Consider the following 21,136-nt stretch of genomic DNA (forward strand, 5'->3'; position numbering starts at 1 on the left):
AGTAAAGATTATATAACAACAATGTATCCTGCTTAAGGACAGTTTCTCCTTCCTGAAAACCTTCCGACTAATCCTGTCTTCTTAAAATGTAAATTGTGGGAGTGCGTCTAGTAAGATCTTTACAACCTTGAGACATTATTTTGATTTATTGCAATAACCAATTTAAAAAGTATGTAGCTCCCTTGCTAAGACTAGGGAGAGGGGCACTCTCGGTCTCCCTTCTGATGTCTATGTCAGAAGCTTTCTTTGTCCCTTTTCATACTTTAATAGAACTCTGCTACACAAAAGCTCTTGAATGATCAAGCCTGGTCCCTGGTCCTGAAGCTAAATGTTCTTCGAAGATCACAAATCTGACACCGTTCACTGAAACTAACAACAGCAAGGAGATCAAACCAGTCAATACTAAAGGAAATCAACACTGAATACTCATTGGAAGGATTGATGCTGAAGCTGAAGCTCCAATACTTTGGCCACCTGATGCAAAGAACTGACTCATTGGAAAAGACCCTGATGCTGGAAAAGATTGAGGGCAGGAAGAGAAGCAGGCGACAGAGGATGAGATGATTTGATGGCATCCTTGACTCAGTGAACATGAGTTTGAGCAAACTCTGGGAGATAGTGGAGGACAGGGAAGCCTGGCATACTGCACTCCATGGGGTCACAAAGAGTCAGACACAACTGAGTGACTGAACAGCAAGAAGAATAGGAGAACAGTGAGAGGTCGGTCTGGGTACACTTCATGCTTAGGATACAAAAATAAGACATATATTCTCCTCTCAAGGAACTCACAGGCTGATGGGAAAGCTAAACCCAGAAACACATATTAATAAATGCTTTTCTAGCTCTACTAGAACGATGCTCAAAAGTTAAAAGACTGAGAAACCAACCATGACTGGAAGAGAAGGAAGACTTTGGAGAGGAGATGATATTTAAGCAGAAGTAAAGTACAAGTGTGTTAGGAGGGAAAACACAGAGGAGGGAAAGTGTGTATCTGGCAGGAAGAACATAGGTCCAGAGATGAAATGGTACAGCATACCTTCCATGAACCCTGAAAGTCTCAATGAAGCTGGAGCAGAGAAGTGGTTGGACATTTAGGTGAGGAGCAGACAGGGATCACTCTAAATAGTGTTAAGAGACCAGTCTCATACATTTAGGTTTTTACCTTCAGAGATGTGGGAAGCCAGTGGAGGACATCACGCAGAAGAATGACCTACAGACAAGGGCCTCCATGACAGCAGGAAGGAAGAGAGAGGGGAGAGCTGAGCAGATGGACATAGGGGTATATAGCTCCTCTGTTTATTCACATTCTTCTCAGGAAAGACTGAATGAAGGCAGTTAGGGCCTTATAACTGTTCTGTGTTCATGACTCAGTCCATCCCAGCTTCAAAATTATTAAAGATGTGAGTAGAGTGAAGATCTGGTGGAGAAAGAGAAAAGGAAATGGGAGCTAAGAAAGAAGAAGGACAAAAAGGTAATTAAGAAAAATCAGGAGTGAAAGAAGTGAGCCACCAGGGACCCGCAGTTCACTGACGTCAGGACACAGGTTCAGTGAGTCTGTGGTGCCCTTGGCCTCTCCCTCACAATCCAAGATGCTTCCATGCTTCATTATGGTGTGTGTTCTCACACATCTCATGCAAAACCTGGAGGTGAGGAAAGGGGTAGGGGGCAGTTTCTTTATTCTCCTTCATCTCTTACCTCTACTCATGGAGAAGAAACCTCCTCCAGAAGCTACTTGGCTAACACATTTTTTGTTGTAATTTTCAATCCTGGATCAGATACACATGTCAGGAAGCCTGGCTTCTAAATGTTCTAAGAAAGTGCACACTTATGTTGGGGGACAAGCAAGAGGGGGGTGATTGGTAATGCTTTTGGGTAGACCCCCAAGAACAAAGTCATCTTCTTATAAAGCACTTGAAATAGGGGATGAATATGATGGACCAGAGATATGAGGAGGCTGACGGGGATGCGAAGTGTGTCTTATACAGGAAAACTCTTCTAACAGCATAGATCATGAGCTCAAATGTGAGGAATGTAAATGAAAGAAGGAAGTCAGGTAAGAATTTATTCTCTAAAGAAGTACTGACCCATCACTCTCCCTACACTACCACAAAATTTGAGCATCTAAGACAAAAACAGGAAAGCAAGATTTTTCTTTGCAGAAACAGTAACTCCAGAAAAATAAACCTCCATGTTTTGACATTCAGGTGTCCCCCAGTAAATAGCTGATATCTACCAGAACCTCTAAGATAAAGTCTAAAAGCTTTCATATGAAAATGAAAGTGTTAGTCACTCAGTTGTGTCCGACTCTTTGCAACCCCATGGACTGTAGCCTACCAGGCTTCTCTGTCCAGGGAATTCTCTAGGCAAGAATACTGAAGCTAGGTCGCATATCATTCTCCAGGGGAATTTTCCCAACGCAAGGATCAAACCTGGGTCTCCCTCATTGCAGGCAAATTCTTTACTGTGTGAGCCACCAGGGAAATGTTTTCATATAGAGATGTACAAATTTGTATTTTACTGTCTTGTTCTTCGGAGAAGGCAATGGCACCCCACTCCAGTACTCTTGCCTGGAAAATCCCATGGATGGAGGAGCCTGGTAGGCTGAAATCTATGGGGTCGCTAAGAGTCGGACACGACTGAGTGACTTCACTTTCATGCATTGGAGAAGGAAATGGCAACCCACTCCAGTGTTCTTGCCTGGAGAATCCCAGGGACGGTGGAGCCTGCTGGGCTGCCGTCTATGGGGTCGCAAAGAGTCGGACACGACTGAGGTGACTTAGCAGCAGTCTTGTTCTTAAGTGTAGATAGTCAAGGATCAATAAGAGATTAAGGAAGGCCACTAACACAAAAGAGAAAAACCAAATACATAAGAAAATGGATGAGAAGTAAGCAGAAATGACATAGGAAACATAAGAAAAGTTTATGTAAGCAGTCCATGGGGTCACACGAGTTGGACACGACTTTGTGATTGAATAACAACAGTTCGACAACAAAAAGGCAAAAACCCAATTTTCCAAATAGGCAATGGTATTGTATATGCATTTCTCTAAAAAAAAAAAAAAAAAAGTATTTAAATGCCTTTAAATAATGCTCAACATGAAAAATGTTCAATATCATCAGTAATTAAGGAAATGAAAATAAAAACCATGTGATACTACTTCATACCTGATAGGATAGTAGCAGTAGTAATAGCAATAATAAATAACAAGCGTGAGAATTTGAAGAAATTAGAATCCCCATAAGTTATAAGGGGAATGCTGCTGTGAAAAACACTTTTGCAGTTCTTCAAAAAGTTACACGCAGAATTAACCACATGACCCAGCAATTTTACTCGTTGGTGTATACTCAAAGGTTCTGAAAATAGGTACTCAAACAAATATTTGTTAACAAATATTAGCAGCAGCCCTTACAATAGGCTGGTTTTAGAAAAGGCAGAGGAACCAGAGATCAAATTGCCAACATCCAATGGATCATCGAAAAAGCAAAAGAGTTCCAGAAAAACATCTATTTCTGCTTTATTGACTATGTCAAAGCCTTTGATTGTGTGGATCACAATAAACTGTGGAAAATTCTGAAAGAGATGGGAATACCAGACCACCTGACCTGCCTCTTGAGAAATCTGTATGCAGGTCAGGAAGCAAAAGTTAGAACTGGACATGGAACAACAGACTGGTTCCAAATAGGAAGAGGAGTACGTCAAGGCTGAGTATTGTCACCCTATTTATTTAACTTATATGCAGAGTACATCATGAGAAATGCTGGGCTGGAGGAAGCACAAGCTGGGATCAAGATTGCTGGGAGAAATATCAATAACCTCAGATATGCAGATGACATCACCCTTATGGCAGAAAGTGAAGAAGAACTAAAGAGCCTCTTGATGAAAGTGAAAGAGGAGAGTGAAAAAGTTGGCTTAAAGCTCAACATTCAGAAAACTAAGATCATGGCATCCGGTCCCATCACTTCATGGCAAATAGACGGGGAAACAGTGGAAACGGTGGCTGACTTTATTTTTCTAGGCTCCAAAATCACTGCAGATGGTGATTGCAGCCATGAAATTAAAAGATACTTACTCCTTGGAAGGAAAGTTATGACCAACCTAGACAACGTATTAAAAAGCAGAGACACTACTTTGCCAACAAAGGTTCATCTAGTCAAGGCTATGGTTTTTCCAATGGTCATGTATGGATGTGAGAGCTGGACTCTAAAGAAAGCTGAGCATAGAAGAATTGATGCTTTTGAACTGTGGTGTTGGAGAAGACTCTTGAGAGTCCCTTGGACTGCAAGGAGATCCAACCAATCCATCCTAAAGGAGATCAGTCCCGGGTGTTCATTGGAAGGACTGATGTTGAAACTGAAACTCCAATACTTTGGCCACCTGATGCGAAGAGCTGACTCATTAGAAAAGACCCTGATGATGGGAAAGATTGAGGGCAGGAGGAGAAGGGGACGACAGAGGATGAGATGGTTAGATGGCATCACCGACTCAACGGACATGGGTTTGGGTGGACTCCGGGAGTTGGTGATGGACAGGGAGGCCTGGCATGCTGAGGTTCATGGGGTCGCAAAGAGTCAGATAGGACTGAGCAACTGAACTGAACTGAACTTACAATAGGCAAAATATGGAAACAACCAAAATGTCATTCAACAGATGAGTGGATAAACAAAATGTACTGTATCCAGACAGTGGAATAGTATTCAGCCATAAAGAAGAATGGAGTACTATTAAGCAAAATCAAGGAGAAACTCTTCCAGATCTAATGAGTCTAAAAAGACATGACAGCTAAATGCAACACATGGCTTCTCCCCGGATTCTCTGTTTATCAGATTCTATTGAGAAATTTGGCAAAACTTGAGTAGAAACTAAATATTATCTATCTATCGATGCTTGTTTTATATCAGTTTTAATGACTGTATGGCAGCATTGGAGGAAAATGTCTTTGTAGAAAATGCATACAAATATTAAGGAGTGGTGGGCATTGGGTTGGTAAATTACCCTCAAATCTTCAGGAAAAAAATATATTATACTATACTTACAAATTTTCTGTAAGTTTGAAGCTTTTCAAAGAGTTTAAAATGTTTTTAAGATTAAATTTTTAAAAGTTAAGATAGAACTTGGTAGCAGAATATCATGTTATCCTCTGGATAGGAAACAATTTTTAAAAATTAGATATCAATATGAGCTAGCTGGGCTTCCCCAATGGCTCAGCAGGTAAAGAATCTACCTGAAATGCAGGAGACATTGGAGATGCAGGTTCAGTCCCTAGACTGGAAAGATCCCCTGGAGGAGGAAATGGCAACCTACTTCAGTATTCTTGCCTGAAAAATTCCATGGACAGAGGAGGCAGGCGGGTTACGGTCCAAGGGGTCACAAATAGTCAGGCAAGACTGAGAGACTAAACACACACATTAGCTAATAGTAAAATAAAAGGTTGATATACCTGATTACATGAAAACTAACACCAAAAATAAAGAAGACAAACCATAAACTGGGAGAAGGAATTGTAATAAATATATCTGGCAATAAATCAGGAACCAAATTACACAGGAACTCCTACACTATGCAGAGACAGTCAGTAGAAAAGCAAACAAAAAGCATTCATGGGAAATTGCATATAATAAAAAGTGTGGAAAGAAATGTTAGAGAGATACAAATTTCTCTACATTTAAATATTTTTACCCACTTAATCGGCACTTCCACTTTCACATACATGAACCAAGCCCCTCAACAAAACAACAAGTAGAAGAATATTCAAAAGATCACTGCAGCAGCAAAAACTGGCAACAACCCCTCTAAGCTTATTCTCACAAAGGAATATTATACAGCATAGCAAATGAATAAACTACAGCCAAACAGAATAACATGTCATTTAGAAACATAACGTGGAGTGGAAAAAAGCAAATCCTAGAATATTATATACAATGAAATATTTGTATGAAGCTCAAAATAGCAAAACAAAACAATATGCTGATTATGTAAAAATGTGATGAGATTATTTTTATAAGCAATGAAATGATAAACACAAAATTCCTATAAGTGGTTTCATCTGGGAAGAAATCATGTGATGGAGAGGACCTATAGGCAGGTAAAACTATTGGTACTCTGTAGCTCTTGAATTGGACACGACTGAGAGACTTCACTTTCACTTTTCCCTTTCATGCACTGGAGAAGAAAATGGCAACCCACTCCAGTATTCTTGGCCTGGAGAATCCCAGGGACGGCGGAGCCTGGTGGGCTGCCGTCTATGGGGTCGCACAGAGTTGGACACGACTGAAGCGACTTAGCAGCAGCAACAGTTCTTGAATTGAGTATCATGTACATGAATATTCGTATTATATTACATAGCGTTTTGAAATTACATGTTTTACATGTAATCTTTTGCTTGTAATAATCATTATACTATACTAAAATCTACAGTGAAAAAGTGTGAATACTCATGATAATTTCAACTTGAAAATAACACGTGATTCCATAGTTCACTCAATGTTATCTCACAATTTCTATATATGATTCTTATAATATAACTGGGAGGCTTGGGATCAGATATTAAGATCAGTGAATTTGTTGACAAGAAGTTATGAGTTCAAGAGAAGGCAGGTGTCTCATGCAAAGTCATTCATTTGGTAAGTGATGAGTTAGGGTCTCCAAGTTAGAGCTTAAGACTCAGAATCCTGGGTAGTTTCCAATGATCCAGCTTCACACCAAAATGAGGTGCTGAGAAAGAGGTCAAAATACAGAAAACAGAACTGCTCTTCTGGGGAAATGCTGTCATTCTAACAAGAAAGTAACTGTCCACCAAGAAGGCAGAAAGAAGGGTATGGCTTGCCAGAATGTTTCCATGACAATAAATGTTGCTGTCATTGGAGTGTTCAAATCATCTAACACAAACAAAAGTAAGAATTTGCCTTTTTCCTCAAAATCTGGGTAAGCTGCTTATTTTCAATAGGGATTCACTTCTATGATGACCCTTATAACTCATACACAAGTTATTGAAGAGGCCAGATACAGCAGCTCTCTCTCCAACTTATCAATGGAAAACAAAGCCAAAGAGAAGTAACCCACTATCACTCTCTTTTACAAAGCAGCCAGCGCCTCCCTAATCTCTTCACTGCTGCCTGCATCTCCTGGTTCCTCAGGGTGTAGATCATGGGGTTGAGCATGGGAGTCATGACCGTGTGGCTGATAGATACAGTCTTGTCCATGGAGAAGAAAGTGAAGGGCCGGGCATAGAGGTAAATACTTGGAACAAAGACCGTAGATACCACGATGATGTGGGTGGTGCAGGTGGAAGCTGCCTTCCTCCTCGCCTGCCCTGAGTGGGATCTCAGCATCACCAGTATGACTGAGTAGGAGACCAGGAGGAGGAGGAACCAGATGACATCCAGCATCCCACTGTTGGAGATCACGAGGAACTCCAAGACAGAAGTGTCAGTGCAGGCAAGTCTCAATACCTGTGGAACATCACAGTAGAAGTTATCTAGGACATTGGGGCCACAAAAAGGCAGTGGGAGCATCAGAGCCAGTTGGGAAATGGAATGAATGAAGCCTCCCACCCAGCTAGCCACCACCAGCCCAGCACAGACCTGAGTGTTCATGATGGTGACATAGTGGAGGGGCCGGGAGATGGCAACAAGGCGGTCATAGGCCATCACTGAGAGGAAGAAGACCATGGCACCCCCCAAAAAGTGGAAGAAGAAGACCTGAGTCATGCAGCCCTGGTAGGAGATGGTCTTCTTCTCAGAAAGGAAGTCCTTCAGCATCTTTGGGGCAGTAACTGAGGAGAAACAGAGGTCTAAGATAGCCAGGTTTCTGAGCAAAAAATACATGGGTGTGTGGAGCCTGGAATCAGAGGTCACTGTGACCATGATGAGGAGGTTTCCCATGACAGTGGTGGTGTAGACAAACAAGAACACCAGAAACAAGACAAGCTGGAGCTCCTGAGTCTGTGAGAGCCCCAGGAAGACAAATTCTGACACACATGTGAGGTTCCCTGACTCCATGGTGTCTTCTCCATACACCTAAAGGAAACACACCACAGACAAAGATGTATTAGTGCTCAGGGGTTCAAATTGAGTTCCAGATCTAGACGATGGACATTTTTGTGCAGATCATAATTCCAGGTTCGGGTTAAATGACCTTGCCTTTGGAGCATGTACAAGTTGGTGCTGAAATATATATTCATGCTATATCAAAAAGCCATCCAGAGACACATACAGGCTGCTTTTTAAACATTCTGTGTAATACAGTGATGAGAAGATGCTTGGAGTCCTACAGACTTGTAGTTAAATTCCAGAGCTTCTTATTCTTGAGATTTGACCCAGAGTAAGTTATTCAAGCTCTCTATCTCAGTTTCCACAACAAAAATGTTGTCTCTATGGAATGTCTAGGGGATTAAATAAGATAACACATAGGTTCCTTAAATAGTACCTGGAATATTACATGGTAATCACTCTCCTCTGTGTAGTGTCCTACTGTAAATATCTCTTGCCTTCTTCCAAGTCTCTAATATATTTTGTACCAATCATTTCTCATGTAACAGCTAACATATCAAAGTGTTAATGAACTTTTTGTTTCTAGGTTTTTCCTCCCCAATTCAACCATAATGTGCTACTGACATTATGTCTTGATTCACCATTTATTTGTGCCCCGCAATGTTCATGCTTTGTGATAGTCAATACTCAAAAAGCGTGTGGTGTTGACTCCGGGTGGGTTAACAGCTATAGGGAGTGTCCCCTCTCCCTGGTGTAGGTGGCCCCTTACTGGACAGGGGCCAGGACATATATGGTGTGTGTGCTGAAACACAAAAAAGTGGAGAGAGATTCTCCAATTAAAACAGGTGGTGGATACTGTATGAGGGGGATTGGAAGAGCTTTAATAACAAGCCCAAGAATTTATAAAATGTTACTGAATACAAAAGCAGAAGACACTGGAAGATACTGAAATAAGAGAAATAGAATAGACAAAGGAACAAAAAGGAGAAGATTAAGATTAAGGGGGAGGAAGGAAAGGGAATGAAAAGGTGGAAGGGCAGGAGATAGAAGGGAAGAAAAGTGAAGAAGGATAGGGATGTGAGAGATAGAGGTGACAAGTGAGGGTTAAGTGGTCTCTACACTCCCCTGTCTTTCCTCACTCCCCTCCTCACTTGCCTCCTGCAATTCATTGTCCATGAGAGATCATTTTAGTCTATCCTTGGGCTTCCATCTGCCTCCACTCTTGTCCATATACTATATCACTGTCAGAGAGACCTTTCTAAACTCATATTTGATCACCTCCCCCATCATTATAATCTTCTAATGAGTACTGAGGGCCCACAGCTTAAAACTCAAGCTCTTAGAAGTGACCTAACATGATTTATGGGTTAATTCAGGGTTGAAACACATGCTTACATAAATGTGATTCCCTCTCAGTGTGTCACACCAAGTTCTAAAATGTAGGCTCCATCTACCCTTCTCATCGGTATCCCTGTTACCCAGGAACAGGTTGCTGTTCAAGGAATTCATAGTCTATCACATATGTCATATATTCGGTTGCTTCTGTAGCTTTGGAAATGAATTCTGTTTCATGAAATACATTCTACAACTTTCTCAACCTAGAAGTCCTCAGATATCACCTTCTCTCTGACTCCTTCTCCATTTCTCCCATGCAGAATTAATCCCTCCATTCTCAGGGTCCCAATAACATTTTATAAGTACCTCTAGTGTGGCATTTATCATTTCATTTCTGTTGTCCATTTGAATTAGATTTTAAATTTAATTACTCAATAGCCCCCAAAATATATAATAACAACACTGATTTAGCAGTTGCTCAAAAAACAGTTGGCTATCCTAATGTATTAGGGGAATTACATGAACTTGTTCAGTGTGACCATGTGGAGAATTCTGTGGTGTATTTCTTCATCCTTTGCTCTCAACACCCTCGCTCTAAATCACAGGACCACATTCTCACTTGGTTGTTAAAAGCCTGGTTTTGCACATGCAACTTGAGGAATCTGTTTTCAGAATCTCATTTCCTCTGCATTACTTTCTGAGGCTCCCCTCACACTTTAGATTTCCTGCCATCAGTCTATGTCCCTTGTTTATTTTCTGCACTCTCCAGCAAGTGACTCTGGGTCCTTCTTATTGTACCCACAGGTGAGGAAACCCTGGTTTCACCTTCCTTCAGCCAGACTAGGAGAGAGCCTCTGGGTCTTCCATCTTCTTGGAGATCCTCTTTCTCCAGCATCAGTTTTCCAGTTACTGCCCATACATCGAGTATGCAAAAATGAGTGAGACTCTAGGGGAACAGGGAATATCCTTGGGAGAAACTACTGGACTTGGCTCAGGAGATAGGGCTGGGCTGATTACTACTGGGGGCAAGGGAGCAATGGGAGTTGTTTAAAAGTTTCTAAGTGTTTCAAAAACACATATTCATTAAAAGTTATTCATTGGGGACCAAAAGGACCAAAGACAATACAGTTTTATAAATTTGTAGAATACAGGAGTCCTCAGTCAAGATCCAAAAGTATAGGAATCTCTTCAAAAGAAACAGACTCTCTGGGAGTTTTAGAAGAACCCATTCTTACCTTTGAGACAATGACTTGCAGAACTTGTTAAAAGATAAATCACTGTGCCCAACCTCTAGACTTTCTCATTCTGTTGGCCCGTGGTAAGGCCAAGAATTTCATCTGTAACAAGTTTTCAGGTGATGCTGATTCCCCTGTTCTAGGGACCACACTTTGAGAACCACAGACTTGCTCCTCAACAGACAAAGTTTCTCTCTCTTTTCTGGAATCTTATGGATAACTGGCTTGATTTCTTTCCTTCCTTCCTGTTCTCCTCTTTCTCCCTTTTCCGTTTTCTTCTAATTTTAAGCCTAACTGATCTTTACTTAGAAATAGTCATAGATGGACAAACATATACTATTAATACAATGGAAACTTACTTCCTGTAAACCTTGTCCTTTTTTTTGTGAACCAAAGCCCTGATACCGTTTTACAATCCATCCTAAATCTAACTAGATCATCTATACAGTGAATTGATGATTCTTTATTCATCTATTCTAAGATCTGTTAGATCTATTCATCTAAAGAAGATGCATTTTTTACCTGTGAACTCATACTACCTCTAATACATATTTCTCATTATGAGAAATTGATCAACACTGGAATTAATTGGCATTGTAATCTTGATGTGCTGTAAAAACTCTTATTTCCTAGAATTCTCTGTTCTGCATAGGACTTCCAGATTGGTCTGAATTATTTCACTGCAAATGTTTATTCTTGGCAAAATAGAGTATCTGCTTTTGGTAGATAAGAGTGCAATGTGAAGTTCTTCCACATATAAGTGAGGTAGATTTAAAAGTTATTCTGTTTCTTTCATTTTGTGTTTGTTCATTAACTTAGTCATTCAATTATATTTATTTTTTAATTTTTTATTTTATATTGGAGCATAGCCAATTTATCATGTTATGATAATTTCAGGTGGAGAACAAAGGGACTCAGCCATACATATACAAGTATCCATTCTCCTCCAAACTCCCCTCCCATCCAGGCTGCCACATAATATTGAGCAGAGATCCCTGTGCTGTAGAGTAATTCCTTGTTGGTTATTCATTTTAAATATAGCAGGGTGTACATGTCTATCCGAAATTCCTTAAGTATCTCTTTCCCCCCATCCTTGCCCCCTGGTAACCATAAGTTCAATCTCTAAGTCTGTGAGTCTGCTTCTGTTCTATAAATAAATTCATTTGTATCATTTCTTTTTAGATTCCTCATATAAGGAGTATCATACAATATTTCTCTTTCTCTGTCTGACTTACTTAACTCAGTATGACAATCTCTAGGTCCACTGATGTTGCTGCAAATGGAATTATTTCATTCTTTTTAATGGCTGAGTAATATTCCATTGTATATATGCACCACATATCTTTATCCATCCTTCTGTCAATGGACATTTAGGTTGCTTCCATGTCTTGGCCATTGTAAACAGTGCTGCAATGAGCATTGGGTCCATGTATCCTTTCAGACCATGTTTTTCTTTGGATATATGCCCAGGAGTGGGATTGCAGGGTCATATGGTAACTCTATTTTTAGTTTTTCAAGGAATTTCCATACTGTTCTCCATAGTGGCTAAACCAATTTAAATTCCCACCAACATTGTAGAAGGGTTCTCTTCTCCCCACACTCTCTCCAGCCTTTATTGCTTGTAGATTTTCTGATAATAGCCATTTTGATTGGTTTGAGGTTATAGCTTATTATAGTTTTGATTCACATTTATCTAATAATTAGTGATGTTGAGCATCTTTTCATGTACCTCTTAGCCATCTGTATGTCTTCTTTGGAGAAATGCCTATTTAGGTCTTCTGTCTTTGTTTTTTTTTTTTTCTTTTTATAGATGACTTTATTTCTTCTTCTTCTCTTATTTTTTACATTATGAAAATATGCATGCATGTGTGCTAAGTCTCTTCGGTCATGTCTGATTCTTTGCAACCCTATGGACTGGACTGTACCCTGCCAGGCTCCTGTATCTATGGGATTCTCCAGGCAAGGATATTGAAGTGGGTTGCCATGCCCTTCTCCAGGGGATCATTCTGACCTAGGAATCAAACCAGTGTCTCTTATGTCTCCTGGATTGTCAGGTGTTTCTTTACCACTAGTACCACCTTGGAAGCCCCTAAATTATGAAAATATGATAACACATTTATGGGAGACTTGGAAAATACAGAACAAAGTTACATATAGTTCTACTACATATTACAATTATTTTTAAGTAGATAAATTAAGATTTTTAGTTGGTGCTTCAATATCAAACTCTCAAAAATTAATAGAATGAATAGACAGAAAAGTAGAAGGATATAGTAGACCTGAAAAGCACTATGAACCAATTCAGCATAATTAAGATTTATACAGTTTTCACATAACAGCAGGCTATAAGCTCTATTCAAGTTCCCATAGACTATAAACCAGGAGTCAATGGAACGTATCCAGGGATGTAAAACAAGGTGCAAGTATTTCAGAGTCTAAAGGTACTGAAATCATACAGAGTGTGTTCTCTTTTATCACTGTGGAATTCAAATCCGGTGCACTGGGACAACCCAGAGGGACGGGATGGGGAGGGAGGTGGGAGGGGTGTTCGGGATGGAGGGACACATGTACATCCATGGCTAACTCAAAAACCACCACAGTATTGTAAAGTAATTAGCCTCCAATCAAAATAAATTAATTGATTAAAAAAAGAAATCATTATCAGAAGATATTTGAAAATAACCTACATACTTTCAAGTGCAATGTGACACTTACCTAGAGAGATCTTTGACTTAGCCATTGAAAGCCTCAGTAAAGTTAAAAGACTGAAAAAACACAGAGAGCAATTGCAGAGAAGAAAGCATTTAAATGAGAAATTAATACAAAAATCAGAAATTAATATCAAAGATACTTTTAAAATCCCATGTGTTTGGAAATTAAATGTCTACTTTTAAATGATGGATGTATCTAAGCAGCCACAAGGAAAATTAGAAAATATTTGTAACAATAAAAATGAAAAGAGAATTTATCAGAATTTGTTGCATGTAGCTGAAGCTGCTCAATGCACATAAATACAATGTGGAATACTGAATAAGGTATGAAAACAAATAATGGACACTAGTATAAATTTTTGTGAAATTTGAACAAAATCTGTACTTTAGTTAATAATACATATTAATTTCCTGGTTTGTTTTTTTTCACAACATAGTATTTGTTTATATTCTCAGAATTGGATTAGGAGTTTCAAGCCTCATTCAATCTTTTTTAAAAATCACTAAAATAATAAGCTTTCTAAATTTTTAGCAGTAATGCTAGATGCCAGAATAAATGGAACTACCCCAAAGTTTTAAGTAAATATAAATTAGAAATCTAGCATTCTATTAATACTTAGTCCTGCAAGTGGAACCAAATGTCATAAATATTTAGATAGGCAAAAATTCGTGTTTTCTAAAATGCATTTTTATTAATATTATACATATTATACACACACACACACACACACACACACACAAGCTTTTCTACTACAGTTGATAAAGGCCTGAGAAAGAACAACAAAAAAAGAGACAGAGAAATTGGGAAATATAAACTGAATGAAACGTGAACACTGAACATGAAATAGAAAAAGTGAAACGAACTAGATAAAAGTAAAAGATCATCATACAGTCTAGCTGTTTTCAAACATGACTGCTCATTAGAATCACATCTAGAGCTGTGGGGGCAAAAAAAACAATACCTAGGCTTTGTATTTTTCAAAAAATTCCAAGATGTTTCTAATGTGCATCTGGATTTTAAAAAGTGATTGTAAAGAGAAGAGCATTGAAACAAGTATGTTGCCATATGTGAAATAGATGACCAGTCCAAGTATGACACATGAAACAGGACACTCAAAGCCAGTGCACTGGGACAACCCAGAGGGATGGGTTAGGGAGAGATGTGGGAGGGGGTTTCGGAAGGGGGGACACATGTACACCTGTGGCTGATTCATGTCAATGTACAGCAAAAACCACACAGTATTGTAAAGTAATTAGCCTCCAATTATAATAAATAAAATAATTTTAAAAAAAGAAAACCACAAAGATATTTTCCTCTGGATTACAGATAATTTTAATTCTGTTGCTACATCTTTTATTTTTTTTTAAGAATGAGCTCATATTTCTTTTCAAATCAAGGAAAAACATCTTATCTTAAATGACTATGATTTAGGCCATTTAATTGTGACTGGCATCACTAAACATTTAAATATATAATTGCAAAAATTATTCTAATTTGTAATAAAACAAGGAAAATGACAAAATGTTTTGATAGAAAAAATAGACAAAATTAAAGATTATAGTAAGTTTTAAACATTATAGTAAGTTTTTTCAAACAAGTAGATTATAGAATTAAAAATTAGAAGGGTAGGCCCAACCTATACTGATTTTCTCATCTTGAAGTAAATATATACACATTGCCTTAGTTTTGACATAGATAATTAAAGAAATAGACTTAATTTTGCTTTTGCAAATCATAAAAGTAGAATTTATAAGGATTTTTAGAAGTATGAAAAATTGTACTGATATCATGCACTGATATGATTATGAGATAGAACATAAGGCTATATATCTTGACTGGAGTCAAGAATAGTACTTAATGTGAAAAATAATAATTGACATATATTTAAATTTAATTAAAAAGAGAAGAAATTATATCATATGTAATGAACTGCAGGAAAATTAGGTATTTCATGTAGAAATAAAACAGAGTATAATTGAATCCAAATGATGTATTACAGCCAAGGAATTAATTCTCTATATTGATTAAAATAAAGACATAATCTCCAAAAAAAAAGTAGTGATTATAGGTTTTTCTCTTAAATGATAGTTTTAATGATACAGAACTCTATTATCTTCTGTTGATCAATCATGATAGAACAGTATTAAATGAATCAGTTCAGTTCAGTCGTTCGGTCGTGTCTAGCTCTCTGGGACCCTATGGACTGCATCATGCCAGGCTTCCCTGTCCATCACCAACTTCCAGATCCTGCTCAAACTCACGTCCATTGAGTCTATGATGCCATCCAACCAGCTCATCCTCTGTCATCCCCTTCTCCTCCTGCCTTCAATCTTTCCCAGCATCAGGGTCTTTTCCAAGGAGTCAGCTCTTTGCATCAGATGGCCAAAGTATTAGAGCTTCAGCTTCAGCATCAGTCTTTCCAATGAATATTTAGGACTGATTCCCTTTAGGATTGACTGACTTGATCTCCTTGCAGTCCAAGAGACTCTCAAGAGTCTTTTCCAACACCACAGTTGAAAAATATCAATTGTTCGGCACTCAGCCTTCTTTATGGTCCAAATCTCACATCCATACCTGACTACTGGAAAAACCAGAGCTTTGACTAAACAGACCTTTGCTGGCAAAGCAATGTCTCTGCTTTTTAACATGCTGTCTAGATTGGCCATAGCTTTTCTTCCAAGGAGCAAGCGTCTTTTAATTTCATGGCTGCAGTGATTTTGGAGCCTAAGAAAATAAATCTCTCACTGCTTCCACTGTTTCCCCATCTATTTGCCATGAAGTGATTGGACAGGATTCCATGATTTTTGTTTTTGAATGTTGAGTTTTAAGCCAGTTTTTTCATTCTCCTCTTTCACTTTCATCAAGAGGCTCATTACTTCCTCTTCGCTTTCTGCCATAAAGGTGGTGTCATCTGCATATCTGAGGTTATTACTATTTCTCCTGACAATCTTGATTTCAGCTTGTGCTTCATCCAGCCCAGCATTTCTCATGATGTACTCTGCACAGAAGTTAAATAAGCAGGGTGACAATATACAGCCTTGACGTACTTCTTTACCAATTTGGAACCAGTCCATTGTGCCATGTCTGGTTCCAACTATTGCTTCTTGACCTGTATACAGGTTTCTCAGGAAGCAAGCAACATGGTCTGGTATTCCCATGTCTTGAAGAATTTTCAACAATTTGTTGTGATCCACACAGTCAGAGGCTTTGGTATAATCAGTAAAGCAGAAGCATATGTTTTTCTGGAACTCGTTTGCTTTTACTATGACCCAACAGATGTTGGCAATTTGATCTCTGGTTCCTCTGCTTTTTCTAAATCCAGGTTGAACATCTGGAAGTTCTCAGTTCTCGTACTGTTGAAAACTAGCTTGGAGAATTTTGAGCATTATTTTGCTAGCGTGTGAAATGAGTGCAATTGTGTGGTAGTTTGAACATTCTTTGGCATTGCCTTTCTTTGGGATTGGAATGAAAACTGACCTTTTCCAGTCCTGTGGTCACTGCTGAGTTTTCCAACTGTGCTGGCATATTGAGTGCAACACTTCAATAGCCTCATCTTTTAGGATTTGAAATAGCTCAACTGGAATTCCTTCACCTCCACTAGCTTTGTTCATAGTGATGCATCCTAAGGCCCATTTGGAAGTATCTCAAGGCTTCCTTAGGCCTTTTGCATTCCGGGATGTCTGGCTCTAGGTGAGTGATCACACCATCATGGTTATCTGGGTCATTAAGATCTTTTTTGTACAGTTCTTCTGTGTGTTCTTGCCACTCTTCTTAATCTCTTCTGCTTCTGTTAGGTCCATACCATTTCTGTCCTTTACAGTGCCCATCTTTGCGTGAAATGTTCCCTTGGTGTCTCTAATTTTCTTGAAGATATCGCTAGTCTTTCTCATTCTATTGTTTTCCTCTATTTCTTTTCACTGATCTCTTAGGAAGTCTTTCTTATGTCTCCTTGCTATTCTTTAGAACTCTGCATTCAGATGGGTACATCTTTCCTTTTCTCCTTTGCCTTTTGCTTCTCTTCTTTTCTCAGCTATTTGAAAGGACTCCTCACACAAATTTTGCCTTTTTGCATTTCTTTTTCCTGGGGATGGCTTTGATCACCACCTCCTGTTCAGTGTCATGAATCTCTGTCCAGAGTTCTTCAGGCACTCTGTCTATCAGATCTTATCCCTTGAATTTATTTGTCACATCCACTGTATAATCGTAAGGGATTTGATTTAGGTCATACCTGAAGGCCTACTGGTTTTCCCTACTTTCTTCAATTTAAGACTAAGTTTTTCAATAAGGAATTCATGATCTGAGCCACAGTCAGCTCCCGGTCTTGTTTTTGCTGACTGTATAGAGCTTCTTCATCTTTGGCTGCAAAAAAATAATCAATCTTATTTGGTATTGACCATCTGGTAATGTCCATGTGTAGAGTCTTCTCTTATGTTGTTAGAATGGGTATTTGCTATGTTCAGTGTGTTCTCTTGGCAAAACTGTTAGGATTTGCCCTGCTTCATTTTGTACTCCAAGGCCAAACTTGGCTGTTAATCCAGGTATCTCTTGACTTCCTACTTTTGTATTCCAGTCTGCTATGACGAAAAGGCCATCTTTTTTGGTAACTTTTATTCATTAAATGAATAATAGTTACATAATCACAATAGTAAAAGATGTTTATCAGTTTTCACGATCAATAGCCACACAAAAAATAAAATATAATTATAATTGCAAATTATAATGGAAATATGATTAATCTAACAATATAAAATAATTACATACAATTTGGGAGCTTAAGTGGAATGATGTGGTAAGTGGAAACGCATCCATGCACATATTTTCATGTACTGAGCCAGTCTAAGTCTTTTTTGTTGGTGCATTCAGTCCATTACATTTAAGATAATTATCAATATGTACGATTCTGTTCCCATTTTCTTAATTGTTTTGGGTTTATTTTTTGTAGGACTTTTCCTTCTCTGGTATTTCCTGCCTAGAGAAGTTCCTTTAGCATTTGTTATAAAACTGGTTTGGTGGTGCTGAATTCTCTTAACTTTTGCTTGTCTGGAAAGCTTTTGATTTCTCTGTCAAATCTGAATGAGAATCTTGCTGGCTAGAGTATTCTTGGTTGTAGGTTCTTCCCTTTCATCATTTTAAATATATGGTGCCATTCCCTTCTGGCTTGTAGAGTTTCTGTTGAGAAATCATCTGATAACCTGATGAGAGCTCTCTTGTATGTTAGCTGTTGGAACTCTGCATGAGGGTGGAGAAGAGCGAGAAGCGGGACTTGCCCTCTGGCCTGGATACCCCACTCTAGTTCACCTTAGTCTTCACTGGGCCTATCTAACTTATTCATGTTACCTGTCAGCTCGTCAAGGCAGTTGGTTTTACGACCCTGTCTATAACAAACTTTACTCATTGTCAGGTCTCTGACTCAGTCCAGTCATCTCTCTACCATCCTGCTACCAGGGGCATCTACCTATGTGGCAGACACTGTCGATTGCCATTTCCAACCTCTTTCTGTCTGGCTGAAACAGTCAGCCATGTACTTTCCATCCTCCTCTGCATACTGCAATGACTACATGATCCTGTGTCTGGTCAAAGAGTCATAAGGGAATTCTGCTGGAATCATTTTAGATAAAGATTTCTCCACAGGATTGAAAAAAAAAAAAGCACATGAATGTCTCTCCTCTTCCTTCTTGCCGAATTGTTTAGATACAAAGATACAATGACTGGGAGGTGGTGAGAGGAAACAAGTGCACATAATCCCCGTGATGCAGAGGCCAGCCTGGGGAGTCAAAACAAGTGCATACAAGCCCCACAACACAGAGGGTGGACCTCGAGAACTGAGACAAGTGCACACAAACCCCGCAACTCAGAGGGTGAGCTCAGGGGGCTGAGGGAAGCCCACACAAGTCACCGTGCCACAGAAGGATCCACAAAAGCACCTAACTAGCAAGTTTTTGCCAGCAGCGCAGGGCGAGACAGGGGAACAGAAGCACCAGGAATGATCACAGGGTCAAGTAGAGGGCTGGCGGCACTGCAGATATGCTGAGAGGGCCACTTTGAAGCAGCTGTGGAAATAGACGCCCCTAACACCCCGAATATGCCAGCAAATTTGGAAAACTCAGCAGTGGCCACAGGACTGGAAAAGGTCCTTTTTCAGTCCAATTCCAAAGAAAGACAATTCCAAAGAATGCTCAAACTACCGCACAATTGCACTCATCTCACAAGCTAGCAACGTAATGTTTAAAATTCTCCAAGCCAGGCTTCAGCATTATGTGAACCATGAACTTCCAGATGTTCAAGCTGGTTTTAGAAAAGACAGAGGAACCAGAGATCAAACTGCCAACATCCAATGGATCAGCAAAAAAGCAAGAGAGTTCCAGAAAAACATCTATTTCTGCTTTATTGACTATGCCAAAGCCTTTGACTGTGTAGATCACAATAAACTGTGGAAAATTCTGAAAGAGATGGGAATACCAGACCATCTGACCTGTCTCTTGAGAAATCTGTATACAGGTCAGGAAGCAAAAGTCAGAACTGGACATGGAACAACAGACTGGTTCCAAATAGGAAAAGGAATACATCAAGGCTGGGTATTGTCACCCTACTTATTTAACTTATATGCAGAGTACGTCATGAGAAATGCTGGGCTGGAGGAAGCACAAACTGGAATCCAGATTGCCAGGAGAAATATCAATAACCTCGGATATGCAGATGACACCACCTTTATGGCAGAAAGTGAAGAACTAAAGAGCCTCTTGATGAAAGTGAAAGAGGAGAGTGAAAAAGTTGGCTTAAAGCTCAACATTCAGAAAACCAAGATCATGGCATTCAGTCCCATCACTTCATGGCAAATAGATGGGGAAACAGTGGAAATGGTGGCTGACTTTATTTTTCTGGGCTCCAAAATCGCTGAGGATGGTGACTTCAGCCATGAAATTAAAAGATACTTACTCCTTGGAAGGAAAGTTATGACCAACCTAGACAGCATATTAAAAAGCAGAGACATTACTTTGCCAACAAAGGTTTGTCCAGTCAAGACTATGGTTTTTCCAGTGGTCATGTATGGATGTGAGAGTTGGACTATAAAGAAAGCTGAGCATAGAAGAATTGATGCTTTTGAACTGTGGTGTTGGAGAAGACTCTTGAGAGTCCCTTGGACTGCAAGGAGATCCAACCAGTCCATCCTAAAGGAAATCAGTTCAGTTCAGTTCAGTTGCTCAGTCGTGTCCGACTCTTCGCGACCCCATGAATTGCAGCACGCCAGGCCTCTCTGTCCATCACCAACTCCCGGAGCCTACCCAAACCCATGTCCATCGAGTTGGTGATGCCATCCAACCATCTCATCCTCTGTCGTCCCCTTCTCCTCCTGCCCCCAATCCTACCCAGCATTAGGGTCTTTCCCACTGAGTCAACTCTTCGCATGAGGTGGCCAAATTATTGGAGTTTCAGCTTCAACATCAGTCCTTCCAATGAACACCCAGGATTGATCTCCTTTAGGATGGACTGGTTGGATCTCCTTGCAGTCCAAGGGACTCTCAAGAGTCTTCTCCAACACCACAGTTCAAAAGCATCAATTCTGCGGCGCTCAGCTTTCTTCACCATCCAACTCTCACATCCATACATGACCACTGGAAAAACCATAGCCTTGACTAGACGGACTTTTGATGGCAAAGTAATGTCTCTGCTTTTAAATATGCTGTGTAGGTTGGCCATAACCTTCCTTCCAAGGAGAAAGCATCTTTTAATTTCATGGCTGCAATCACCATCAGCAGTGAATTTGGAGGCCAGGAAAATAAAGTCTGACACTGTTTCCACTGTTTCCCCATCTATTTCCCATGAAGTGATGGGACCAGATGCCATGATCTTAGTTTTCTGAACGT

General features: G+C 39.5%; 1 protein-coding gene and 1 pseudogene across 2 annotated transcripts in view; both read right to left on the reverse strand.

Moving 5' to 3' along the window:
• The window catches only part of LOC145543514 (large ribosomal subunit protein uL30 pseudogene), a 208,818-nt pseudogene that overhangs the window by 85,790 nt on the left and 101,892 nt on the right, over positions 1–21,136 (reverse strand). The gene's annotated exons all lie outside the window — the stretch shown is intronic.
• On the reverse strand, positions 7,063–8,524 carry LOC145542420 (olfactory receptor 4D2-like). The gene has a single exon (XM_081581216.1). The coding sequence runs from the start codon at positions 7,996–7,998 to the stop codon at positions 7,063–7,065; it is 936 nt and encodes a 311-aa protein (XP_081437342.1). The 5' UTR covers positions 7,999–8,524.

This window comes from Giraffa tippelskirchi, chromosome 3 (genome assembly GCF_054371585.1).
Source record: "Giraffa tippelskirchi isolate mGirTip1 chromosome 3, T2T-mGirTip1v1.2.pri, whole genome shotgun sequence".
Lineage (NCBI taxonomy): Eukaryota > Metazoa > Chordata > Mammalia > Artiodactyla > Giraffidae > Giraffa > Giraffa tippelskirchi.